We start from the raw sequence: 25,392 nt of genomic DNA, 5'->3' as shown, positions 1-25,392 counted from the left end.
CATCAGTGAGTTTGTATTCAGGCACGTCGTCTTCGGACCCGTATGGCTGGGCCCAAGATATCAGTGCTCAAGGATCAAAATCCACAAACTATCTCAAATTAATTTGACAGAACAGTAAAGCATTATTGAATAGTAACTTTCACAGAACCTTTTGAAAGCTTGCAGCATGAAACTTTGTATGCATATACAAAAGGTAATGATGGAATATGGGTTTTCTATAGAACAGAAATTTATTAATGCAAAACATTCAGTATCTTCTGTACTTAAAAATACTAAGAAATGGATTTTACCTTTTGATATTAAAAAAAAATCCTCCATAATTTCATACATACTGCAACAACTGTTGACTGGTCATCCAAAGCGTTGATTGCTCATATTAGCAGATTCATTGTCTTGAAAGAGCTCCATCTATTCTACTAGACAACCACAATAATATACAGTCCCAGTCTTTTAGTTGCAGCTCTAGCCTCAGAATATAACCTGCAATTTGTCTAAAACAATATAATAAATTCTCTGTCATGTACATACAACCCAAGCTTACCCTCACTACCATAGAATTAAAACCAAAAGATTTTGAGAACAAGATATGAAGCATGCTGAGGGAAACTGTCTTGGATTTCAGTTGCAACTTAATATCTAAAGTTTGAGTGTCCTGTATGTGTGATGTGAAATGTAAATTCTCGACGAAAATAAGCAGTGGAGATATTTATAGAGGTTTTATAAATATTTATTTACACTATATTACAAGTTATTTACAATTGATATTTACAGGTTCTAGTATTCAGTTGGAAAGAATCGATTCTCCAGAATGTATATATATATATATATACGGCCGCTTTAAACAGTTTGAGGAAATCTAGAAGTTTAGAAAGTGAAACTAATTCGGAAAGAGGTAGAGAGAGGGGGGGAGTGAGTGCTTGTCGGGGATCGGCAAGCCTACAAACAGGCAGTTTGGCACAAACTACTACAGAAACTCTATGAAGAAATATTTAGCTTACTCAATACCTGAAGAACTTCGCGAGGTCTTTTCTTAATACTGTTTTATATTTCCGGAAATTGTAGCACGGATATATCATAATAAAGAAATTGAAATGGCGCCGACCACATGGCGCTGTGCCGCGTGGTTGCAGCTTCTCTCGGAACAAAAGGGTCCTGGGAGTTTGCCGGTGAGCCTCGGAGGCTTTTGCAAGTCAGTTCGCGGGGTGCACTGTGTAAAACTAGCTTGCCACTCCAGGGGAAAAAGCCTTGTCGCCGCGGTCGCAGGGCACGACAAAAGCAGCTTCTCTGCAAGGCTGGGGCAATCTTTTCCGCAGTCCTGCTGAAGCGATGTCCCCACCTCAGGGTGGCTGTGGCGATCCAGGACGGGTGGTGCACACAGGTTACCCTCGCTCAGTGGTCAGTAGGGCAACGGTGGCGATCTGCGACAATGCACTCGGACACACCGGTTCGAGTCCCGAGCAAAAGCGGATCTCTCGGCAGCGCCAGGTGCGAGGCAAACACGGGTGTGCACACGGGAACAAGCACAGGTACAAGCACGGAGCAAGGAGCACGGAACAAAGAGCACTGGTTTACCAAAACAACCTCTGTTTAACATTGTGCTGGTTTGAGGCCAGCCAGAACATCTCTTGCCCCGAAAGGGACAAAAGAATGACACACACAAACGGATTGGAGAGTGATGGAAAGTTTAAATGGAAAAGCAATTGGTGAAAATACAGAAAAAAAACTACACAGCATAGTGGCAAAGAACATCCCAAAGCTTATAGAGTCCCCTACATAGTACCCAGAGGTTTCCCAATCCTTCCCTCCTCCCACCTGAGGGTCTACCCAATCCCTCAGGGCTCTTCCTTCCCCCCCCCCCCCGGCTGCTATGCAAGTCTCAGGCTGGCCAGGTCTGAGACTGCCCCCCCCCTCCATTCTCCTCCTGGCATTAGGCCTAGACAGGCCTAAGAGGCCTGAGATACTCCCCCGGCATTACCCGATAAGAGAGGACATCTCCCATGGGAGCAGAGAGGGAAGAAAGAGGAAGAGAATGACTCTGCAGATGGCTTTATAGGGCGCAGGATTTATGGGTAGAAATACGCCGTTTCCTGTGTCCACCCCTATTGGGCAGGCACCTAGGACACCAGAGGTGTATTTCATGCAGCAGTGGCAGGGGGCACCCAGCCCAAACTGCCACAAACATTTGCCACACGAACGCTGGTCCAGTGAGCATCCTTGGTAAACAGAGCAATTAACCAATGAAATGATGTTTTACCAAATGTAGTGTGAGCATGACCCTTAAACAAAGCCAGCATGAGCATGTCGCCTGAGCTTTGTTTACCCCAACGGGCCCAGGGAGATTGTTTACCCAGACCAAGTGGCACCAAGACTTCCCCCCTCCCCCCCCACTCCAGAAGGGAGAAGGAAGAGGGGGTTCAAGCTGAACATGTAGGGACATGTCCTGCCACTATTTGGTATGTAGTCTTGGGCACAGGCATCATTCACCACAATGTGCCTTTCACTTTTTCATGCTGAAAAGTTGTTGTGAGGGCTTTAAGATTGTCTTTAATTTTTCTTCACAAAGTTCGAGCAGAAAAGTGAAAGAATGCAAATAAATCACTACTGGGTGTAAGAAAGAAAATAATGATTATTCTAAACACTTCCATTGGAGAGATAGAAATGTTTAAGAGTCAGTACTCAAAACAAAGTACATTCTCACAGTCACTCCCAGTTCATCTGCCTGCTTCTTTTCTCCTCTGGCTGAAGATACACACCCGCATACTGACCTTGACAAGCTATGTCTAACAAACCTCTTGGCTTCTTGGCTTTTCTTTCCCTTTGCATGCCAGCTCTGGGAAGGGAGGGAGAAAAAAAAAAGAAGCAGAGGGAGAAATCATGGCCCCTCCCTTTTGGGGTCCAGAGGGCTTTGTTGTGTTTTCCTATTGATTGTACATATTTGTAAATGTTGAGAATAGTGTATATTTATACATATTCAATGCATTTCATCATAGATTGTAGTTTTGCCTGTAAATACAGCTTCATTTGCTTCCAGACTGAGTTAGCCTGGTTATTGTGGGTGTGGGAGGGGGATTCCAGCTCTCCACTGTAAGAGTTATGCAGTTTTCTCTAATGGGAAAATGAAATGTGGAAATGAAGTGTTGAAACACCAAAACCTAAAAAAAATAATGTAATTTGGGTAAGAAATATCTCTGCTGGCTTCTGCTCTGGCAGAATCAACACACTATAAAGGAAATTTCAAAAAGAAAGATTGTATTTAGTTCTAAAGTCTTTATCTTCAAATAACTTCAGTTTTACAATCTACATAATCCACAATATACATAGCACTGAATTATTTGTAAGAGGCAAAAAAACCCTCGGTGTCCACACAAACACTATTACAGAATGGAGTATCCTTCTTGTTCCTTATTCTCTGTAGCAGAAAATGAATCTAGGACAAAGTAACGAAGCAAGCATGTGAAGATTCAATGCTTGGAAGAGACAGAAGTTGCAGAATCTACAGAACCTTAGTACTACCATATCACGACAACTCAGCTGTTAGCAAGTCTTTATTTTACATGACAAGTTTGTCGTGGAATATATGTTATGAATATTAAATATTATAAAAATATAATATTGTGGTCAAACTATTTACAGTTCCATTTTAAAGGTTCTGGTATACAGTTATGGTGTTCTATACACAAAATAGGCTATAATTAACAGTTTAAAGCAATTTAGAACAATAGAAATTTAATACAAATTATCAAAGTCCTGGAAGGAAAGGAGTCTGTGAATATACAGGCGGTCACAAGTGGGACCCCTAGGCTTGCTAATGGAGCGGTTTTGGTCAGAACTCATATAGGCTTAACAGAATTCAGAATCGAATTACTGACAAAAATGAACCAAAGTAAGAAGAACTTTGCTCTGTCCAGAGGCACTCAGGGGAAGCGTTGCTGGATTGCATTGATCACTGAGAAGAGCTTTTCAGCTTGGTCAGGCATCTGTGGAGGCTTGATAGCCCTGATGAGGGGGGGAGGGGGCAGTTGCTCAGGCTTGCCTTTGTAGTCAGTGGCAGATCCAGCTGGAGTGATTCGCGATTGTAATGAGCTCCCAAGTGAGGCAGGGAGTAGAGCATGCAAGGACTGGAGACGAAGAAACGCGCGGTCCACCAAAGCAACCACCATATATAATTTCTAGACCCATTAATGATCCGATTTGCAAAACCAGCCAGGTGATTTTAACCTATGGCTACGAATTTGCCCTAATATGGTAGGGTTCACATGGAGTTTTACACATGGAGCAGACGATTAGGTACACGTAGGCATGTGTACTTTTGTTTATTTGGCCAGAGGTGTCCGGAGGACCTCTGGCCATGTCCAGTTCTCCAGACAGGTTGGCGTCTGGTTCCTTTGTCTGCCTTCCCACCAAAACCCTATCTCCGGCAGCAAGGGGAGGGGAAGGATGGAGGTGGCTTGTACCCAAACCTGCCCGGGTGCCTACGTGCCCCCCATAACAAAGTTGTATAAAGATTTAGACCTTTTCCTCCTTAACCTTCCAGTGACACAAATATCATTGTCAGAGTTCATGATGCACCAGCATCTTTGATAGCTGCTTGCTGTATGCTAATTCTCTTTTCAGCTGAAGGGTAATTAAAAAAAAGTGAAGATGTTCAGATAATGTAGTCAAATATGACATCATAACATATCAAAGATGATAAAGATCTTGGTAAAGCAGAAATTTCTTCTTCAATTTTCAGCCATGCTATATCCCATTATTTGCTGAGGGCTAGAGAACTTACACAAGCCATACACAGCAAAAAAAGAAATGTTGGCTGTCAGCTGATATTACAAGAGGGATATGGACATGCTGGAAGGTGTCCAGAGGAGGACCACCAGGATGATCAGAGGGCTGGAGCACCTCTCCTATGAGGAGAGACTGAAAGAGTTGGGGCTGTTCAGTCTGGAGAAGAGAAGGCTCCGAGGTGACCTTATTGTGGCTTTCCAGTATCTGAAGGGGGCCTACAAGAAAGCTGGGGAGGGACTTTTTAGGCTATCAGGTAGTGATAGGACTAGGGGGAATGGAATAAAGCTGGAAGTGGGGAGATTCAGGCTGGACGTGAGGAAGAAGTTCTTCACCATGAGAGTGGTGAGAGCTTGGAATGGGTTGTCCAGGGAGGTGGTTGGGGCCCCATCCCTGGAGGTGTTTAAGGCCAGGCTGGATGAGGCTCTGGCCAGCCTGATCTAGTGTGAGGTGTCCCTGCCCATGGCAGAGGGGTTGGAACTAGTTGATCCTTGTGGTCCCTTCCAACCCTGACTGATTCTATGATTCTATGATAAGCAGGAACTCCATGCTGGGTGGAGTAAGCTGCACAGTCCAGAATACAGAAAATGCTTTTCAAAAGCCAAAAAACAGCAAAACCTGTCCTTGTATATATTTGCAGCACCTCTCAACTCTCATGGTCACCCAAAAAATCCACTGAGTGGGAATCCCCACATGGTCTTCCATCCCACTAGGGCAATATGTCAAGGCTTACGGTATGTTGTATACAGTACACATCTTCAATCACAGGCAGCATTTGGTCCCTCTGATGCACCTGGTCTTCAACCAGCAAAGGAGCTATTGCAATAGTGAATAATGCCATTCCTCAATAGATTTTTGAGGAGCAGAACATTTCTTTCCTGGTCTTGGCAGTCCTATTGCTTATCATCATAACGCACCAGAGTTGCAAGTTGGGCATTTAAGATCTGTGAACTATCCATACACAATTCAACTCCAGTAACAGACAGCATGAAGGCAGGAGAATCAACTTTCAAAAAACTAATTTTAATCAAAACAAAAAAATTGTTGATCATTAACAAGTTTATAAAACAGTGATTTAGTTACATAAATAAATTGATATCAGTGTATCAAATCTTAATTATGTTCAACTTCATGGTCATGTTTACATGAGTGATGAAGTACAACCTTTTTACCTATTAAAATAAATAAAATGGAGAACATGAAATAGTTTTTCTAAACAAAAATACCTACAAACATACCTCTAGCATATTCTCTAATGAAGGGAACAAGAGACACTGGACAACTTTTGCACCAAATATAAAAACTGCTTTAAAAAACACAAGGATACAGAACCATCAGCTAAAGATACTATACTGTAACCAAAGTTGGTATTTAATATAACGAATGGTTTGGTAGTTAGATCTCCAGTTTGGTTATTTTAAAGCATTAAGACAAGGCAAGATAGAAGGCTGTTTTTGTTTGAGTAATTCCAGAGAAAATAAAATATATTTTAAAAAAGAAGAGAAGAGTAGAACGGTCATACATACACAACTTTCTGTCCTGCACAAAGTCAAAATACCAATTCAGAATATATATTATATGCATATTTGTGCACAAAGATTAGCTTATTATTAGCTCACTGCAAAGGCATAATGTATCATGTCAATAATTTTGTGTTTTGTGTCAAAAAGGATATTTCTACAGGTTTTCTAGGCTAGGAGGCACAAACCTCAATCCTGGCATACTGTATTCTTAATGCTAAGGATTGCTGCTCTAGCTGTGTATTTTTTGTTGTCCCTTTTTACTATAGTGCCTGTTACAAGCATGTGTGCATACATATATATGTATACACAGGTTGTATAAATATATGTGTGTATATATATAAATTTTCCCCCAATAGGTATCAGTCCAACCATGCAATCCAAAAGGTGGCTCTGCATAGATGCCCAGCATATAGTTCACCACCTGAGCCAACCATGAAGCAAGGCGCACTTTAGTCCTTCAGATAGGTTATCTTTTTTGTTTAAAACCAAGCTACTGCAGCTTCAAGTATTTTGCATTACATAGATTTTTTTATATAAATTAATGTTACATTTTTTCAATATTCAGACATATACTATAATATATATACAGTACAATAAATGCTCTCATTCTTTTAATTTTTTTTATAAATCCCTGAGAATGTATGTTGACAGTTGCTAAGTTTCCATACATGCAAGCATTGTGTGCCATGCTTCTGGATAAACAGCACTTCAAAGCCACATGTTCAGCCTTTTAACTGCATTTAATTTGTTGGCTTGTTTAAATATGCCAAAATGTAAGAATGAGTTAGAAAGGAGTAAAGCTGAATCCATCTGAGGTACTTGTCACAGGATAGAGGTGTTTTGTTTGGTTTTTAAAGCCATTGCAATATATGTTTGTTTTTGAGGATGTGAACATACAGAAAGGAGAGTGATGTGGGCTTTTGCCACTCAACAACATATACTCAGTGTGAACCAAACCTTTTTTAACCTCTCTCTCACACAAAACAGAAAAAAGAAAAAAAAAATTAAACACACAAACTTTCACAACATGATAGTTTAGTTTGCAAACTCAATATAACTATACACATATAATACCGGTGTGGCTCTGTTGCTTTAAGTTCAAAAGGATACAAAGGCAGGGTCAAGTAAAAATGAACCACCCCTCCATCTCCCTTCACGCATTTTCATCAACCAAATCGCTCACGAACCAACATCATCAGTTTCTTTTTGCCTTTGTAGATTTGTTTTAGGTTGTCAATAAATTGTGTAAACTGGATGTGTCCATCATGAGCCATTAAGAAGCTTTCTCGGGCCTTGCTGAGGAACTCTATAAACTCACTATAGTGTCGTGGACTGATGTGAGTGAGACGTGAATGAGTTGTATTAATATAGGCTCCAATTGTGGCATCCAAGAGTTGTCTTAAAGGAGCTTTGTCCAGTGACATGAGCTTACCAGAGTTCCTCCTTCCATGAAGTCCCACCATGCCAGGGGTGGTCAAAGTACACCTTCGCAAAATATCTGATAGTACTGTTGCACATTTGATGCTTTTGACCACCAGAGGTATTATAGCTGCTAGCTCATTTTTCCCAAGGGAGTGGCTGAGTGTACATGCCCACAGAACATCATTAATGGCAGGATGTGTATCCTGATTGTAACTCAGGTTGAGATGTGTCATGGCCAAAGTGGCCAGTTTGTAGGCCCGCATAGGGTAACCACGGTGCTCCATGTATCGTGCTATTGTAAAAAGCTGTGAGTAGCTCATGCTGGTTGTAGCAGCATCTAGAACAATTTGGTAAGCGGTCTCAAAAGCTATGTGATCCTTTTCACATAAGGTCAGTGCAGAGAGGGCACAGTTTTGAGGATCCTTCACAGCACACTGTAGAGCAAGCATCCTAGCACTGCTGGCCAGCTTCTCCTGCTGATGGCAGTCCAGATGTAGATGGACAATGGTGCTGTTGGACATCACTGTTGTAGCAACAATACTAGTGGCTTCTGTTGGTGTGAAAAGTGTAAACCAGTTTTGCATGATACTATCCAGTGCATAAACACCTGGGGAGACAAAGAAAGGATTAGCCACAACTGATAAAACCTAGCAAATACAAATGTTCATCAAAAGATTACATTTTCAAAGTCTAAGAGGTTGCCAGTACATCCAAGATGTGCTTCAGCAGGAAGGGCTAAAACAGATAACATGGATGGAAAAGGACATTAAACCAAAGGATAATGTGCGAAGTATAGCAATCACCGAAATGCAGATAATAACAAAAAAGCCGGAAAGATATGCTTTAATCTTCTGTTGTGACAACTGAGATATTTTACTTGCTATCTTAGACAATTTGGATAAGTTCTAGCTCATGTGGTCTCATCACATGACCCAAAAGCAGCCCTCAAACAGAACACTTAAAAGGCAATTTTAGCTCCTTTTCTCAATATGCATCTCAAGGTACAGCACATGCACAAAAGAATATGAAACCATGATAAATATCTCATTTAATAAAACATCATGGTATTGAATACTAAGCACGCCTTAAAAAAACCCAAACAACAAAAACCTAATCCCCACCCCCTCCCAAAAGGCTTTTCAGATATATCTTGTATCAAATTCATATGCACCTGAATAGCAAAATCATTATTAGGGAAATATTCCAAGCAATATGCAATACTGGATATTATCCGAAATAAATATTTTCCATAGTATCATTTATTTCATGGCACGTGCATGTGGTGGAGGGGGAAGAAGGGGGAAACAGTGACTAATGGGTTCCATAAAATGAATCTTATAGTCAGCTAGAGTGCCTTCTGTGGTGGTAAGGCCATGACACATGTCGAGTACAAATCCAGACAGGCCTTAAGTTATCTAGACAGGTCCTTTCTCTCCCCTCCTTCCCGCCACAGAAACAGGGCAACGCGGGAAAAGGAACAAAGGGGACATGACCTTGCCTATCTGGTAAACAAGATGCCCATCTGGGGTCAGAGCACGTAAGCTTCCCCAGATACGAGGTCCTGGCCTCTGCCTTTTATGGTCATAGCCTGGCAGAACACTTTCCATTGGGCGGCTACATGTTAGCTTTAGTGCCCCATTGGACCAAGCGACCTCTGGCATTTTGTATATATACAAGTGGCTAGGTAGCCTACGGGCCTTGCTCAGATCCTCCTCACTCAAATCTGCCTTGCTTTTGCTTGTTGAAGGCATGCTCAAGCCTTGCTCAAGCCTTGCTCAAATCTGCTGAAACCTCGCCTCACTTCAAGCCTTGTTGTCTCGAGTGTCCTGCCTTGCTTCGAGTGTCTGGTCCAGAGCCCTGGGATAAAGCCTGAGCCTCGAATCGGATTACAAACCGACAGTTTCTGGAGCCTGTCAGCAGAGAGAGCGAGCTAGGGACCATCTCCAAATTCCTACTCTAATCCTCGTGAGTAAACCAGCCTGCTCAAATCTTCCTAAGGGTTATTGGTTGGCTTTTGGTTTATAAGTGGGTGAAGCTATTTGTGTCATAGCTTTTTCCAGTCTCTGAACTCTCTACATTGTGTCAAAATTGCCATAAGCATCCTGGAAGAATTCACAACCGAATAGAACCTGTAAATAATTTTATCAGTTTTGTACATAGTTTTGGGGTGGGGTTTTTGGGAAAATAAAAATAACTATATTTTATAATTCCCACCTCGTTAATTTAACCCAAACTAATACACTTCTTATTGCTAGAAGCAGTTCACACACATCTGTGAGTCCACCTAAACCATATCCAGAGGTCCTTTTCTCTGTAGAATTGTTTCCTGTGTACTCTTTTCACTTGTGCAAAAATTCGTCATAGTCAGAAAATACCAGATCCTCATTTAAATAAAGATATTCCTTCTGTTATCAAATTTATTAAGTCTCAAGAGTACTTTGCATGACATTAAAGGTTATTTATGGGATGGTTCTATTAGAATCTATAAACTAATTTAAAGCACTATTAAAATCAGCATTTTATTTGCCAATATGTAACTGCACAAAATAATACCCAGGCACTAATATCTGCAAGATAGCCTTATCAAAGATATAAAAGCAATAAAACAAGAGCATTGCATGAAAATTTGCAGATGCAAACCATTTTTTGACTGAGGGCATACAAAGTCAGGCTATATTTTCCCATGCTACTTACAACATTAATTTCCCTTTTAAGCATAAAGATAAGAATAAACTAATCCAGAGAATAAGCATCAGCAATCCTTTGAAGTTCTGAAACTCAAGAAACATCTATGTGATACAATCCAACTCAGATGTATGAGTATAGTAGGGAAGCATATTTTCCAAAAATACCTTTAGTGACAATTAAAAATGTTCCTTTATCATAGTACTTATATTGTTCTCACTACTACAGCTGCTAATTTTTATTTTTTTTCTTCACGGCTACAGAGTTTTCAGTTTCTAATTCCCTCATCTTCACTTTCAGATTCTGTATCCTCATCTTGCAGATGATAAACTGGAATACAGAAGCTAAGGGATGCCTCATCAAGACACACAAGAAATTTATGGCAAAGTCCAGAAATAAATATAATGTTCTGATGAATACACCATTCTCCCACTGCTGTCCTATAAGTATGAGGCTAGTTCTGCTTCCACTTTTTTTTTTCATCATATGTGGTTAAGGATGGGTGTGTGTATTAGTGCTTGGTTTGCTTTTCAGTGCAGACTGGAAGCTTGCACAATGTCATAGCCACATAACAAAGATGTACCCTAAGCTTGGATTTACCTAGAGGATTAAAAAAACAAACCAAGCAAGCAAACAACAAGCAATGAGAACCCCTTTATGAGATCTTATCTGCCACACAGTGGGAGGCATCCTCAGTATTTCATTCACCTGTTTTCTGGTTTCGTTCCTCACAGTTGACCAGAGATAGTGCTCTCACTAGTATTTTGGAGCCTTACTTTTCAGAGCAAGAATAGTTGTAGCATAGTGTAATAACCCACAATCATGAGTATTTTCTCTGCTGCAGCCTCAAACCCAAACGCAACATGGAGGGGATATGGGGAAATCTGGGGTACCATGAGGTAATGCATGTCTCTACCTTGCAGGGGAAAGAAGTCATACTGCATTAATCAACTATTGTCTCATTTAGTCTATGCTTATTCTATTACATTCACAAAAAGCCACTCATCACTGCCATTCATGATTACCAATTAATTTGCTGGGTTAAAAACTGTCTGGATGGTCAGGCCCAAAGAGTGGTAGTAAATGGAGTTTAACCCAGTTGGCGGCTGGTCACAAGTGGTGTTCCCCAGTGCTCAGTATTGGGACCAATTCTCTTTAGTATCTTTTATCAACGATCTGGAAAAGGGAATTGAGTTCACCCTCAGTAACTTAGCAGATGACACTAAATAGGGGGGGGGGGGGGTGTGTGTGTGATCTCCCTGAGGGTAGAAAGGGTCTGCAAAGGGATCAGGACAGGCTGAATTGATGGGCTGAGGTCAATTATATGAGGTTTAACAAGGCCAAGTGCTGGGTCCTGCACTTGGGTCACTGTAACAGTGTGAGAGCTGAAATCCCCCCCCCCATCGACAATAACCAGGCTAGCTCAGTCTGGAAGCGAATGAAAGCTGTATTTACAAGCAAATCTGCAATCTATGATGAGATGCAATGAATATATACAAATATACACTATTCACATTTACATATATATACAATCAACAGAAAAGCACAACCAAGCTCCCTTTGCTTCCCCCAAAGGGGCCTTCCCAGGGGGCCTCCCCCTTCCCAGCCAGAAGGAATCTCCCCAGATCCCCCTGGCAGAAGGCAGAGAGTTAAGAAGCAGAGAGGTTGTTAGACTTAGCTTGTCAAGGTCAGTGTGTTATCTTCAGCCAGAAAAGAAGAAGCAGCAGCCAGACAGCCCAACAAGCTGCGAACTCAGACTCAGACTACCCCAACCTTGTTTTGAGTAGTGGTTCTTAAACATTTCTCTCTCTCCAATGGAAGTGTTTAGAATAATCGTTATTTTGCTTTCTTACACCCAACAGTGATTTATTTACATTCTCTAACCTTCTCCGCTTTAACTTTGTGAAGAAAAATTGAAAAGACAGTCTTTAAAACCATCACAGTCACAACAACCCTGTGTAACAGTACAAACTTGGGGGAAAGTGGATAGAAAGTTGCTCAGCAGAAAAGGACCTGGGGGTGCTGGTTGACAGCTGGCTGAACATGAGCCAGCAGTGTGCCCAGATGGCCAAGAGGGCCAACAGCACCCTTGCCTGTATCTAAAATAGTGTGGCCAGCAGGAGTAATCATGCCCCCTGTACAGTGGTGAGGCTTGCACCTCGAATACTGTGTTCAGTTTTGTGCCCCTCACTACAAGAAGGACATTGAGTTGCTGGAGTGTGTCCAAAGAAGGGTCTAGAGAATAAGCCTTATGAGGAGCAGCTGAGGGAACTGGGATTGTTTAGTCTGGAGAAGAGGAGGCTGAGGGGAAACCTCATTGCTCTCTACAACTACCTGAAAGGAGGTTGTAGTGAGGTGGGGATCAGTCTCTTCTCCCTAGTATCAAGTGATAGAACAAGAGGAAATGGACCTAAATTGTGCCAGGGGAGGTTTAGATTGGATATTAGGAAAAATTTACTGAAAGGGTGGTCAGGCATTTGAATAGGCTGTCCAGGGAGGTGGTAGAGTCACTGTCTCTGGAAGTGTACAAAAAACATGTAGACATGGCACTTTGGGACACAGTTTAATTGCCATGGTGGTGTTAGGTCGATGGCTGGACTCAAAGCTCTTGAAGGTCATTTCCAACTGAAACAATTCTATGATTCTATGATTCTAACCAAAGGAATTTTATAAATTAAAAGAAAGTGGGAGATGTTTGTAGAGACTGGATGTTGACAAACAAGATCAAGCTCTTTGAGATTATCTGACAAAAAGGCAGGACCCCTTGAGAAGCATCTCAGAACATACCTATTTCTGTTGCACATGTTACCAACCACCTCACCATTTCCCGACGTCGCCAATTCAGTGTTGACAGTGTCATCCGCATCACCTGTTAAAACACCACAAACAAAATATGAATTAATTCTATTGTAAAACCATGACAATATACCAACAAGTAAAGATTTAAGTTACTCAAATGTAATGAGGTTCAAAATAGCAGCCTCTTGCCCTATCCATTCTGTTACCTCTTCTTAGCTGATATGTCAAAAGACTTGACAAATACTGCTCAACTATCTTAGAAAAGCATATAGAGAGTAATTCTAACTGCAGGTCCTTCAAGGCTAGAGAAGAAGCTCTTTTATTTGGGGACAAAAAAAAAAAAACAACAAGAAAAAAGTCCCCTCTAAATCAACAAAAAAGCCCAACCAATTACCAGTTATTCAAATTAAATTATATTGTGTCTTCTATCTCTATGTATGTTAGTCTTTAAAGTGGAAATGTGTCAACTCTTGTTGAGCAAACTAGCCCATACAATTTTTCCCCCATCTGCATTTTTTTACATTGGCTTCAACAATATAAACAGGAGTTAGAGTGTACTGTGATTTGACCGGCTGCTTATGCTGCAAAGATATACACATACTTCCAGATATATCCAGATATTATTAGCAAGTCATAGCGATGATTTCTATCTCTGAACAAGGAGTCCCATTGTAAAACCATCAGAATCGTAGAAAAAAGACTTTAAGCTCTGATTGCAGTACCCATATTTTACATCATTTGCAGTTATTGACTATGTTGCAAAATGTGGGCAAATCTGTTTATGCAGTAAAACAAACACTGCATGGAAATAGCATGAAAGCTTGTTTCAGCTAACTGGACAGACCCCACAGATAAAGCAAGCAAGTAGTTTTCCTATTACAATATCAGTGATCATAGAATCATAGAATCGTTTCGGTTGGAAAAGTCCTCTAAGATCGAGTCCAACCATCCACCTAAGACCACCATGGCCTTTAAACCATGTCCTGAAGTGTCATGTCCACACGTTTCTTGAACACCTCAAGGGATGATGACTACACCACCTCCCTGGGCAGCCTATTCCAATGCCTGATCACTCTCATCATACTATGGTATTCTCTTGTCTCTTCTGTCCAGCAGTCTAGCTGGGTGTTTTCTTCTCTTCTTGCCTTCTATGCTGGGAGATAACAACCTTGCTGACCTGAAGGAATTGATTTAGGGACCAGAATCCCAGACACTGCTTTACTGATAGAAGGAGATGCTTTAACCCTGGTGGGTTGTAAACCTTGGGAACAGAATGCAGCTGTGTAGAAAGAAAAACACAGATAGGTGACTCCTAATGGTCACTGTGACCTAAGGGAGTTATGCAGGGACCTGATAACAGGAACTCAGTAAAAGTTGTAACATCGAAGATGCAGAATTGTAGAATCCTTTATCTCTTGCCTGACGTTTGTTTAAGCCTTGGAAAAATATATGCATTAGTGTGATACTTTCTCTCTGTAGCCAATCACGAATTTACAGCTGTCATTTGGGCATACTAATGACCAATTACAAGCTGCCTTCTGATATTATGTTAACCTATATAAAGGAAAAGCTTTGTACAATAAACTGACACCTTGCTTGCATCAAGCTTTGTCTCGTCTCTGCATCGTGGTACTGACCTTGGCAAGGTCTGCTTCTCCTCTCTTTCTTCCCTTTGGATGAGGGAGGGGGTGGGGGGGTGGGGGGGGAGAAGGCAGAGAGCCAGCTTTCCTGGCTTTGACCAGGAAGGTTTTTGTGCTGTTTCTGCTAATTGTAAATACTTGTAAATATTGTAAATACTTGTAAATATCGTAAATACTGTATATTTGTATATATTCATTGCATTCCATTGTAGATTTTAGTGTCGCTTGTAAATATAGCTTCATTTGCTTCCAAACTGGGTTAGTCTGGTGAAGTTAATGTTGGGGATAATTTCAACCCACCACATTACAACAAAATAATTGGCACCATTCCAACATGGGGCAATTGCTTGACTGATTGATTTCCGCTCAGATTAGGAAGCAAAATGAAGCTGCTTTGGGTTCTGTGGCATGTCATATATTCTGTTTTGACTGTTGTGATTTATAGATGGTGTGTTGCTATGATGATAGATAAGATTGGTCGCTATTTAGCATATAAGCTATTCCTTTGGTTTAAATACAAGTTAAAGAGATTCGGTGATTACTGCCTCAGTTTTATTGGATTAGGAGGTTATAGTAACTCAACTGTGACTCTTCCTGCTGAAATTTATGAATTCACCATTCCTGTTACAGAGAGCTATCTGAGTAAATGGGACCCTAAAATGATGTATTTGCTGTGCCTACTTTTGCTATTGGTGATAATAATAGTATGCCTGCTGATAGCATTGTATAGAGAGAGACGTGCAGCTGGCGGCCATGTGTCTAGGTGGAGGAGCAGACGTAAGAGGTGTGAGTCTAATTCAGGCAGTTCCAGTGGTGAGGAGGACACAAAAGAAGGAGAGGCTGAGGTTACAGGAAAGTGTAGGCAAGCAGGAGTTAATGGGAGAGTGGCTCTGAACAGTGTGAGTGGCAGCTTTGGTGCTATGCCAGCGGGGGGGCAACCACAGCCCAGAGCAGCTGTGGAAACCTTACCAGCACCTAAAATGGCGACAGCAGCTACACAGGCAGCAGCCATTAACCAGGCGCAGACATTTCCGCCCCTTGCAGTGGCAGGATCTCAAAGGGCACCTGCCGTTTCTGTGCAAAATCCCTCTGCTTCTGCCAATCCTGCTGAAAATTTAAAAGCAGCACCAGTGAATTTAATTGCAGCCTTGACTGAAAAGAGTAAATGCAAGGAGCCTACAGAAGGAGGTGCAGAAGGAGATCAGGATCCTTCTGAACAGGGTCCTTCTGCTGACCAGGGACCCACTGTCAAAAAGGATGTTTCTGATGAGGAAGAAAAGGTTAGCCTTAGAAATCTAGCTGATTTTATGAGGCCACCCATGGATGGAGGAGATGCAGGACAAGATATGAGTCCTGGTAAACTAGGAACTATTGGAGGTGCCTCTGAACTTAAGGAAATCGCACGGAGGCTTGCAATAGCAGCATGGGGACAGCAGGTTCAAGAAGATGAGGAAGATGATGATGATGATAAGGATGACATACAGTCAGCTAATGTACCCAGGCAGGAGATTAGGCATGTAAGAAAGGATTGCATTAGAGGAGATACTGCGCCAATCCTGAGCTGGTTAGGGAGATGCTATGACATAGGTGCTCCTGCTTTAGTGGTAGGTGACAAGTCAGCCTCGCAGCTGGGAACTCTCGTGAAGGACACTCAAATAGACAGGCATCTATGCAGGTATGATGGTTTGAAACTGTCTCTTTAATTTTTCTTCTCAAACTTCAAGCAGAGAAAGCTAAAGAGTGTAAATAAGACACCACTGGGTGTAAGAAAGCAAAAATATGATTGTTCTAAACACTTCCATTGGAGAGATAGAAATGCTTAAGAACTACTACTCAAAACAAAGAAGGCACAGTCGGGGCAACTTGCTGGGCTGTCTGGCTGATGTTTCTTCTTCTCTTCTGGTGGGAGATAACACACTGACCTTGGCGAGCTAAGTTAACAGCCTCTTTGTGTTCACAGAATCATAGAATCAAAGAATCAGTCAGGGTTGGAAGGGACCACAAAGATCATCTAGTTCCAACCCCCCTGCCATGGGCAGGGGTACCTCACACTAGATCAGGCTGGCCTGAGCCTCATCCAGCCTGGCCTTAAACACCTCCAGGGATGGGGCCCCAACCACCTCCCTGGACAACCCATTCCAGGCTCTCACCACTCCCATGGTGAAGAACTTCTTCCTCACTTCCAGCCTGAATCTCCCCAATTCCAGCTTTTTTTTCACCTAACGAACTGCTTTCTGCCAGGGGGGTCTGGTGCAGGAGGCCCCTGGGAGAGAGGCCCCTTGGGAAAGGTCCCCTTTGGGGGGAAGCAAAGGGAACTTGATTGTGCTTTTCTGTTGATTGTATATATATGTAAATGTTGTGAATTTTGTATATTTGTACATATTCATTGCATTTCATCATAGATTATAGATTCTGCTTGTAAATACAGCTTTTCATTTGCTTCCAGACTGAGCTATCCTGGTTATTGTCCGTGGGGGGGGAATTTCAGCTCACACTGACACATTTTTTTTATTTTTGGCACCCAACGTGGGGCGATTGCTTGTATGATTTATTTCTGCTCAGATTAGGAAGCAAAATGAAGCTGTTTTGGATTCTGAGTAATTTTATTTCCTCTGTTATCAGTGCAATTGTCTACAGATGGGCCATTTCCTCCATGATAGACAAGATTGTGAGATATGTGGCATATAAGTCGTTTCTTTGGGTTAAGAACAAGTTACTAAATGTTGTTGATTTCTGTTGTGGTCTTATTGGGCTAGGGAGATATGGTAACTCAACTATAAACCTGCCAGCAGAAGCGTTTGAGTTTGCTATTCCTCTTGCAGAGGATTATGTGAACCAGTGGAATCCTAAATCGGTTTTTATGCTAATCTTGAATCTAGTTCTTGTTGTAATAATCATATGGCTGCTGATAGCACTGTATCAAGAAAGACATAAAGCTACTTACTCTTGCAACCTGCATAGACGTAAGAGGAAACATAGCAAAGCTCAGAGAGATTTGGAATTGTGTTGGTGTGAGCTGAAATTCCCCCCCCACCGACAATAACCAGGCTAGCTCAGTCTGGAAGCAAATGAAAAGCTGTATTTACAAGCAGAGTCTAAAATCTACAATGAAATGCAATGAATATGTACAAATATACAAAATTCACAACATTCACAAATATATACAATCAACAGAGAAGCACAACCGATCTCCCTTTGCTTCCCCCCAAGGGGACCCTCCCAAAGGGGCCTCTCTCTCTCCCAGGAGCTTCCCCCCAGACCCCCCTAGACAGAGAAGCAGAGTTTAGTTAGAGCAGAAAGTTGTTAACTTAGCTGCCAAGGTCAGTGTGTTATCTTCAGCCAGAAGAGAAGAAGAAACAGCAACCAGACAGCCCAGCAACTGCCCCCACTGCCGAACGCAGAATGTGCAGAGTGCCTACTTTGTTTTGGGTAATAGTTCTTAAACATTTCTATCTATCCAATGGAAGTGTTTAGAACAATCACTATTTTGCTTTCTTACACCCAATAGTGACTTATTTACATTCTTTCACTTTCTCTGTTCTGAACTTTGCAAGGAAAAATTAAAAAGACAGTTTCAAACCACCACAGGAATTAGGTTCTGATTCTGATTACAGTGTCCAGGAAATCACAGTTAAGGTTTGTGAGAAAGCTGCCCATAGCCTTGACTCAGAGCCAGCAGCAGTAGCTGCAGAATCTGTGCCAGAAGGCCTGGGAAGCGTGCCAGAATCTGAGATAACAGCCGTGACTACTCAGGCAGACGCCATTAATGAGGCACTGGCAGATTCGGCACAGGCAGACACAGCTGCGCAGGCAGACACCATTAACAAGGCACAGTCTCCTCCTCCTCCCTCTGCTGCCAATATGGATGCAGCAGCAGCTGCAGGGTCTCAAAGCACACCTGCTGACCCTGCATCGAATCCCTCTGCTCCTGCTGATTCTACTGTGAATGTGAAAACTAACCCAGTAAATTTGGTTGCTACTATCACCAGAAAGTGCAAAGGAGCTGCAGGAGAAGGTGCAGATGGTGCAGAAGGAGGTGAGGGTCCTTCTGCTCAGGGTCCCTCTGTTAAGAAAGATCCTTCTAATGGGGAAGAGAAGGTTAGCCTTAAAACTCTGGCAGACCGCTTGAGATCACACATGGATGATGGAGATGTAGGTCAGGATGTTGACCCTGGTAAATTAGCAACTGCTGGAAGTGCCTCTGAACTCCAGGAAACTGCACAGAGGATTACAGTAGGAGTATGGGGACAGCGACCTCAAGATGATGATGATGAGGAGGAGGAGGAGGAGGAGGATGATATACAGTCAGCTAATGCACCCAGACAGGAAATTAGGCATGTGAGGAAGGATTACACTGAGCCAGTCGTATCTTGGCTAGCCAGGTGTTTTGATATGGGAGCTCCACCCTAGGTGGTAGGAGACAAGTCGGCCTCCCAGTTGGGGATGCTCTCAAAGGATACCAGCACAGACAGGCATCTAGGCAAGTGCATTGGTAAAGTTTCTCTGTGGGCACGCCTCCTACTGGCAGTCCTTATGAGGTACCTTAGCAGAGATGATTTACCATGGAACCCTAAGCTTTGGACCACAATAGATGAGGGAATCAAGCATCTGAAAGAGTTTGCTGTGAGAGAAGTGATGTATGGAAATCAGAAGACACTGAATCCTGATGAAATCCCTGTTGGAACAAGCCTTGCCAAAACGCTCATTAAGCTTGGTCCTCCTAATTATGCTACTATTCTGGCAAGCAGAATTGTGGGAAGAAATTATAGTGGAGTGCCTCCTACTGTTCACCATTTCACTGACCAAATGAGGCAACTGGAGGATAGTCTCGCACGTACTTCTTTGGTTTCAGCCATTGAAACTCTGACTGGAAAGATGGAGAATTGCATGAAAGAGCTGAAAGTGGAACTTAAAACCTCCATATGCAACTTGATGAAGGGGGATGATGCTGATTCCTCTTCCTCCAGATGGATACAAGTTTCAGCTGTCAGGAATAGACATCCTCCAAGAAGGCCATTCCAAAACAGGTCAAACCAAAACAGACAGCAGAGGCAATTCGTGGCAGTATGCGGATAACGCTGCGTGATCAGTTTGGTGAGAACATGAACAGATAGGATGGTCAACCAACTTGTGATCTTTTCAAGTGGTTACGGGAGCTGCAGAGTGGCAGATCCCAAGGTAACAATGCCAGAAGGGTAGCTGTCACTTCCTCAGTTTCCCAAAACAACTCTGATAGCTCCAACAGTCATTCTAATTCTGGTGCTGGACGTTGTGCCAGCTGTACATGTGGAGGTAATCCCCACCATTAGGGGTGCCCTGCCTTCCTTCAGGGGGAGGTAAGGGATAATGGAGATAACAGAATCTATTGGGATGTGTACATCCAGTGGCCTGGCACTTCAAAATTTCAGAAGTACAGGGCCTTGGTTGACACAGGAGCTCAGTGCACCATAATACCATCAAATTATCAAGGGGGAGAAGCTATAACTATTCAGGGAATCACTGGTGGATCTCAAGAGTTGTTTAAGATAGAGGTTGACATAAGTTTAACTGGGAAGCAGTGGAAGAAACATACTATTGTAACAGGACCTAATGCACCTTGTATTTTGGGAATTGACTTTCTGAGAGAAGGGTGTTTCAAAGACCCTAAGGGTTACAAATGGGCTTTTGGAATAGCAACTGTAGAAATTGATGGAGGAAAATTGAAGTTGTCTATTAGACCTGAGCTTTCAGATGAATATGCAGTTGTGGGACATCATGAGATAGAGGATGTAAAGCTGCCGGTTGCTTCTCAAACTGTGCATCACAGACAATACAGAAGTAACCGTGACTCTTTGGTGCCCATTCAAAACTTGATTCGTCAGTTGGAGAGTCAGAAGGTCATCAGCAAAACTCATTCACCTTTCAACAGTCCAATCTGGCCTGTGAGAAAGCAGAATGGAGAGTGGCGTCTGACAGTTGATTTCCATGCCTTGAATGAAGTAACTCCACCCATGAGTGCAGCTGTACCAGACATGATGGAACTCCAATATGAGCTGGAATACAAGGAGGCCAACTGGTATGCTACCACAGACATTGTAATGCTTTCTTCTCTATTCCCATAGCAGAGGAATGCAGATCTCAGTTTGCCTTCACCTGGAGAGGCATACAATACACATTCAATCGTTTGCCCCAGGGGTGGATTCACAGTTCAACCATCTGTCATGCAGTGATCCATGATGCTTTGGAGAAAGGTGGAGCTCCAGAACACATTCAGTTCATCGATGACATCATCGTCTGGGGTGAAACTGCTGAAGAAGTCTTTGAGAAAGGTAACAAAATCATTGGCATTCTCTTGCAAGCTTGATTTGCTATCAAGTGAAACAAGGTGAAAGGACCTGCCAGAGAAATCCAGTTTCTGGAAGTGCGGTGGCAAGATGGTCGCCGTCACATTCCAATGGATGTGATAAATAGAGTCTCCACCATGGCAAATCCCATCAACAAGAAAGAAACTCTACGTTTCTTAGGCATAGTGGGATTTTGAAGACTGCACATTTCTGGAGACAGTCAGATTGTGAAACCTCTCTATGATGTGACTCGAAAGAGAAACAGTTTCCAGTGGGGTCCTGAGCAACAAGCAGCCTTTGACCAGATAAAGCGAGAGGTAGTCCAAGCGATGGGTCTGGGATCTGTCCGAACTGGTCCAGACATTAAGAACATTCTGTACACGGCCGTGAGTGACAATGGTCCAGCCTAGTGCTTATGGCAAAGAACTCCAGGAGAGACACGAGGACGCCCACTTGGTTTCTGGAATCTTGGCTACAGAGGGTCAGAAGCAAATACACTCCAACAGAATAAGATATTTTAGCTGCTTATGAAGGTGTAAAAGCTGCTTCTGAAGTGATTAGAACTGAGTCACAGCTTCGTCTAGCTCCAAGATTACCAGTTTTGAATTGGATGTTCAAAGGCAAATGTTCCTTACCACATCATGCAAGAGCTGCTACATGGTCTCAAATGGGAAATCCTGAAAGACCTGGTCTGGTGGAAGTGTTCACAGACAGTTCCTCTCATCTTATTGGAAACAAACGGAGATGGAAGTCTGCAGTGTGGAGTCCAATATGGTGCATTGCAGCGGCAAGAGATGGAGAATCCAGTCAGTTTGCAGAGGTAAAAGCTGCCCAGCTAGCTCTTGACGTAGCTGAACATGAGAGATTTCCAAACCTTTATCTCTATACTGACTCATGGATGGTAGCCAATGCCTTGTGGGGTTAGCTAAAGGACTGGAAAAAGAATGGCTGGCAGAGGAAAGGAAAGCCTATCTGGGCTGCAGAAAACCCCCCCGGGCTCTTTCTTCCCCCCCCTCCCACTGCTAGGTGAGTCTCAGGCTGACCAGATCTGAGACTGCCCCCCCTCCTTTCTCCTCTTGGCATTAGGCCTAGACAGGCCTAAGAGGCCTCGAGATACTCCCCCACCGTTACCCGATAAGAGAGCATCTCCCATGGGGGCAGAGGGGGAAGAAAGAGCCCTGGGGGTTTTGGGTATACCCTCAGGTGGGGAGAAGGGAAGGATTGGGAAGCCTTTGGGTGTTATCTGAGGGGCTCTGTATGCTTTGGGCTATTCTTTGCCACTATGCTTTGTAGTGTTTTGTAGTTTCACCAATTGCTTTTCCATTTAAACTTTCCATCACTCTCCAATCCGTTTGTGTGAGTGTCATTCTTTTGTCCCTCTCGGGGCAAGAGCGGATTTGTCTTGCCTCAAACCAGCACAGTCTGGAAAGACAAATCCTGTGGAGACACAGAACTCCAGAGAGGATTGAGTCAGACAACAGAACTCATTTCAAGAACAACCTTGTGAAAGACTGGGCCAAAGAGCACGGCATCGAGTGGATATTCCACATTCCCTACTATGCACCAGCTGCAGGAAAGATCGAAGGCAACAACAGTTTGCTGAAAACCACTCTCAAAGCCATGGGAGAGGGATCTTTGAAAAACTTGGAGAAGCATCTAGCACAAGCAACCTGGTTGGTGAATAGTAGAGGTTCAGTGAATCAAGCTGAACCTGCTCAGTCAGATTTGTTATGAAAGGTTGAGGGTGATGGACTTTCTGTTATCAGAGAAAAGAATCTGTTAGGCAAAACTGTTTGTGTATTTTCTCCTACCGGAGAGGTCAAACCTGTCCAAGGGGAGGTTTCTGCTGAAGGTCCTGGTCACACTTACTGGGCGATGGAAGTGGATGGTGAAATTCAGTGTATCCCACAAAGCAATCTAACTTTGGATGAGAGAGGTTGAATTCAGAGTGTTGTACAGATACAACATCATGCCCAAAGGAAGAATACATGAGGAATCTCCGGTGCATGAACCCTAAGAACCCTGAGAGCACTGAGTCTGTTTTCCTGTTTTTTGAACTTAAGAATCATCTACATCTAAGATAGTCAGAATGGACTATGAACTTTATTTACTCGTCATTGTAGATATGGTTTTAGATTAGATGCATAGTAGTAGCAGCCAGTGGAATTTTTTAGATGGGGGGAATTGTACTGGTTTTAGGGCTATGCCTTCAAAATTTTTCACAGATCTTAAGCAGAAAGTGAAGGAATTGATTTAGGGACCAGAACCTCAGACACTGTCTTATTGATAGAAGGAGATGCTTTAACCCTGATGGGCGGCAAACCCTGGGAACAGAGTGCAGCTAGAAAGGAAAACATAGATAGGTTGACTCCTAGTAGTCACTGTGACCTAGGGAATTATGCAGGGACCTGATAACAAGAACAAAGCAAAACTTAGGAGAGAATTATGGAATCCCTTTATCTCTTGCCTGACGTATGCTTAAGCCTTCTGAAAAATATATGCGTTCGTGTGATACTTTCTCTCTGTAGCCAATCATGAATTTACAACTGTAGTATGGACATACCAATGACCAATTACAAGCTACCTTCTGATGTTATGTTAACCTATATAAAGAAAAAGCTTTGTACAATAAATTGACACTTGGCTTGCATCAGGCCTTGTCCCGTCTCTCCATCGCAGCATAATGGTGACCCTCGATGGGATGAGGAGACAACCACTATACTGTGGCCCTGCTGTGACGTCCCACAGAACGTTTGAATGAGCTGCTGAAAGGAAGCAGGACGCCGGCCGGCAACATATCATCCCTCCAGGAAGTGAGGTGAGCTGTGGGAAACTGAAATGGGGAATCAAGAGTTGTCCCCAGAGAGAGACGTATATGAACTAATTAATGCACTCCTTAAAAAGCATGGCAAAGTTATTTCTGGCCATGATCTTGGAGTAGCGCTGAAGTGGGTGCAAGAAAAAATCCCAACAGTTACAGCACGGACAGCGGTATGGGGCAGTGGGAGGAGATGGCCCCTAGCTGGGCCATCACAAGTCTCACAGCAGCGGTGCCAGCCACAGCAGGGAGCCAAGAGGCGACCCCCGCGCTGGCTCTGGCTTGTCCCGTGGAGGAGGCAGCGGCTGCGACTCCCATCGCTCTCGTCTATCAGCAGCGGCAATAGCATTTACGGACCTTGATTCTTTAAAGAAATGTCACAGTTTTTTCATCAATTAGTGAAAAAGCAACCTTGGAGCTGAAGGCAGTGCTCATGCAGTCAGAATCTTCACTTCAAAGCTGGAAAATCTGTGCATTTCTGAAGACAACAGCATGTGAACAACGAAAAGAAAAAAAGAAAAAAAGTGTCTTCTCTACTGCCGTTTGCCTCCCCCCCCTTTTCTCACCCCCCCCCCCTTCCTTCTCCCTCCTTATCTCACTCCCTTGTTTCACTCCCTGTTGAAGGTCTGCAGAAACCTGTGTTCTAATTTTAAAGTAACAGTGTTAAGTTTTGTTAAGAAAGGTATTTCACCATTTCATGAATGCAACTGATATCTATATATTGTTTTTATCATTATTTCTGATTTTAAGGCATTTGGGAATTTATTATTTTAGTGTTTGCAATTGTTGCGTTTCTTTACAATAAGCATGATGGTAATTGACTACCCAAAAAAGAAACTTGGTATTTGTAATAAGGTATACTGTTATAGAAAATTACTTTTGTTTATAAGTTTTTAGTGATTATGTTAAAGTATTTTTCCTAATTAACAAGCATAATACCGTATAAGTGCTACTGGTTTTATGAGTTTATAGGTTAAGGTTTCTTTTTTTCCTTTTTTTCTGGTTCAAAGCTCTCTTTTTTTTTTTGAGTTTGCCGGCAAAATTTTAAAAAGAGCTCTATATGGTAAATAAGTTTTCATTTTGAAAAGCGCGCATTATCTTTTTTTTGTACATTATATTAATGGTTTAATTTTTATGTAGTTTTTTAAGGTTTTAGGACCTTTTTTTATATTAGCAGGACATAAGATTATTTTAGGAACGTTATAGAGTGTTCTATTGGTTTTTGTGTTTATAAAGGTTTTAAGATAAGGTTATAAGAATATGAAAAGCGACAAAAAAAAATTTCTTTTCCTTTTTTGGTACACAGGTTTTCCCTAGGGAAAACTCAGGGCTAGGAAAGGGATTCACCTTTTCCCACCTACAGGTCTTTCCTGATGCCAGCATGGCAGAACACCAGACTCAAGGGA

The 25,392-nt window shown here is 42.5% G+C and overlaps 1 protein-coding gene across 1 annotated transcript in view; it reads right to left on the bottom strand.

Moving 5' to 3' along the window:
- Nucleotides 1–7,465: 7,465 nt before the first annotated feature.
- Nucleotides 7,466–25,392, bottom strand: part of LOC128979898 (zinc finger SWIM domain-containing protein 6-like) — a 276,472-nt gene continuing 258,545 nt past the window's right edge. Inside the window, exons 13-14 of the mRNA XM_054398296.1 lie at nucleotides 13,194–13,275; nucleotides 7,466–8,328 (exon numbers count right to left, since the gene is read on the bottom strand). Of these exons, the coding sequence (XP_054254271.1) occupies nucleotides 7,466–8,328; nucleotides 13,194–13,275 (945 nt within the window). The remainder of the gene's footprint in view (nucleotides 8,329–13,193; nucleotides 13,276–25,392) is intronic.

The sequence above is a fragment of the Indicator indicator genome (genome assembly GCF_027791375.1).
Source record: "Indicator indicator isolate 239-I01 chromosome W unlocalized genomic scaffold, UM_Iind_1.1 iindW_random_scaffold_48, whole genome shotgun sequence".
NCBI classification, from domain to species: Eukaryota; Metazoa; Chordata; class Aves; order Piciformes; family Indicatoridae; genus Indicator; species Indicator indicator.
Note: the sequence above shows the minus strand (reverse complement) of the source record. Positions and strands in the feature narration are given on the sequence as shown.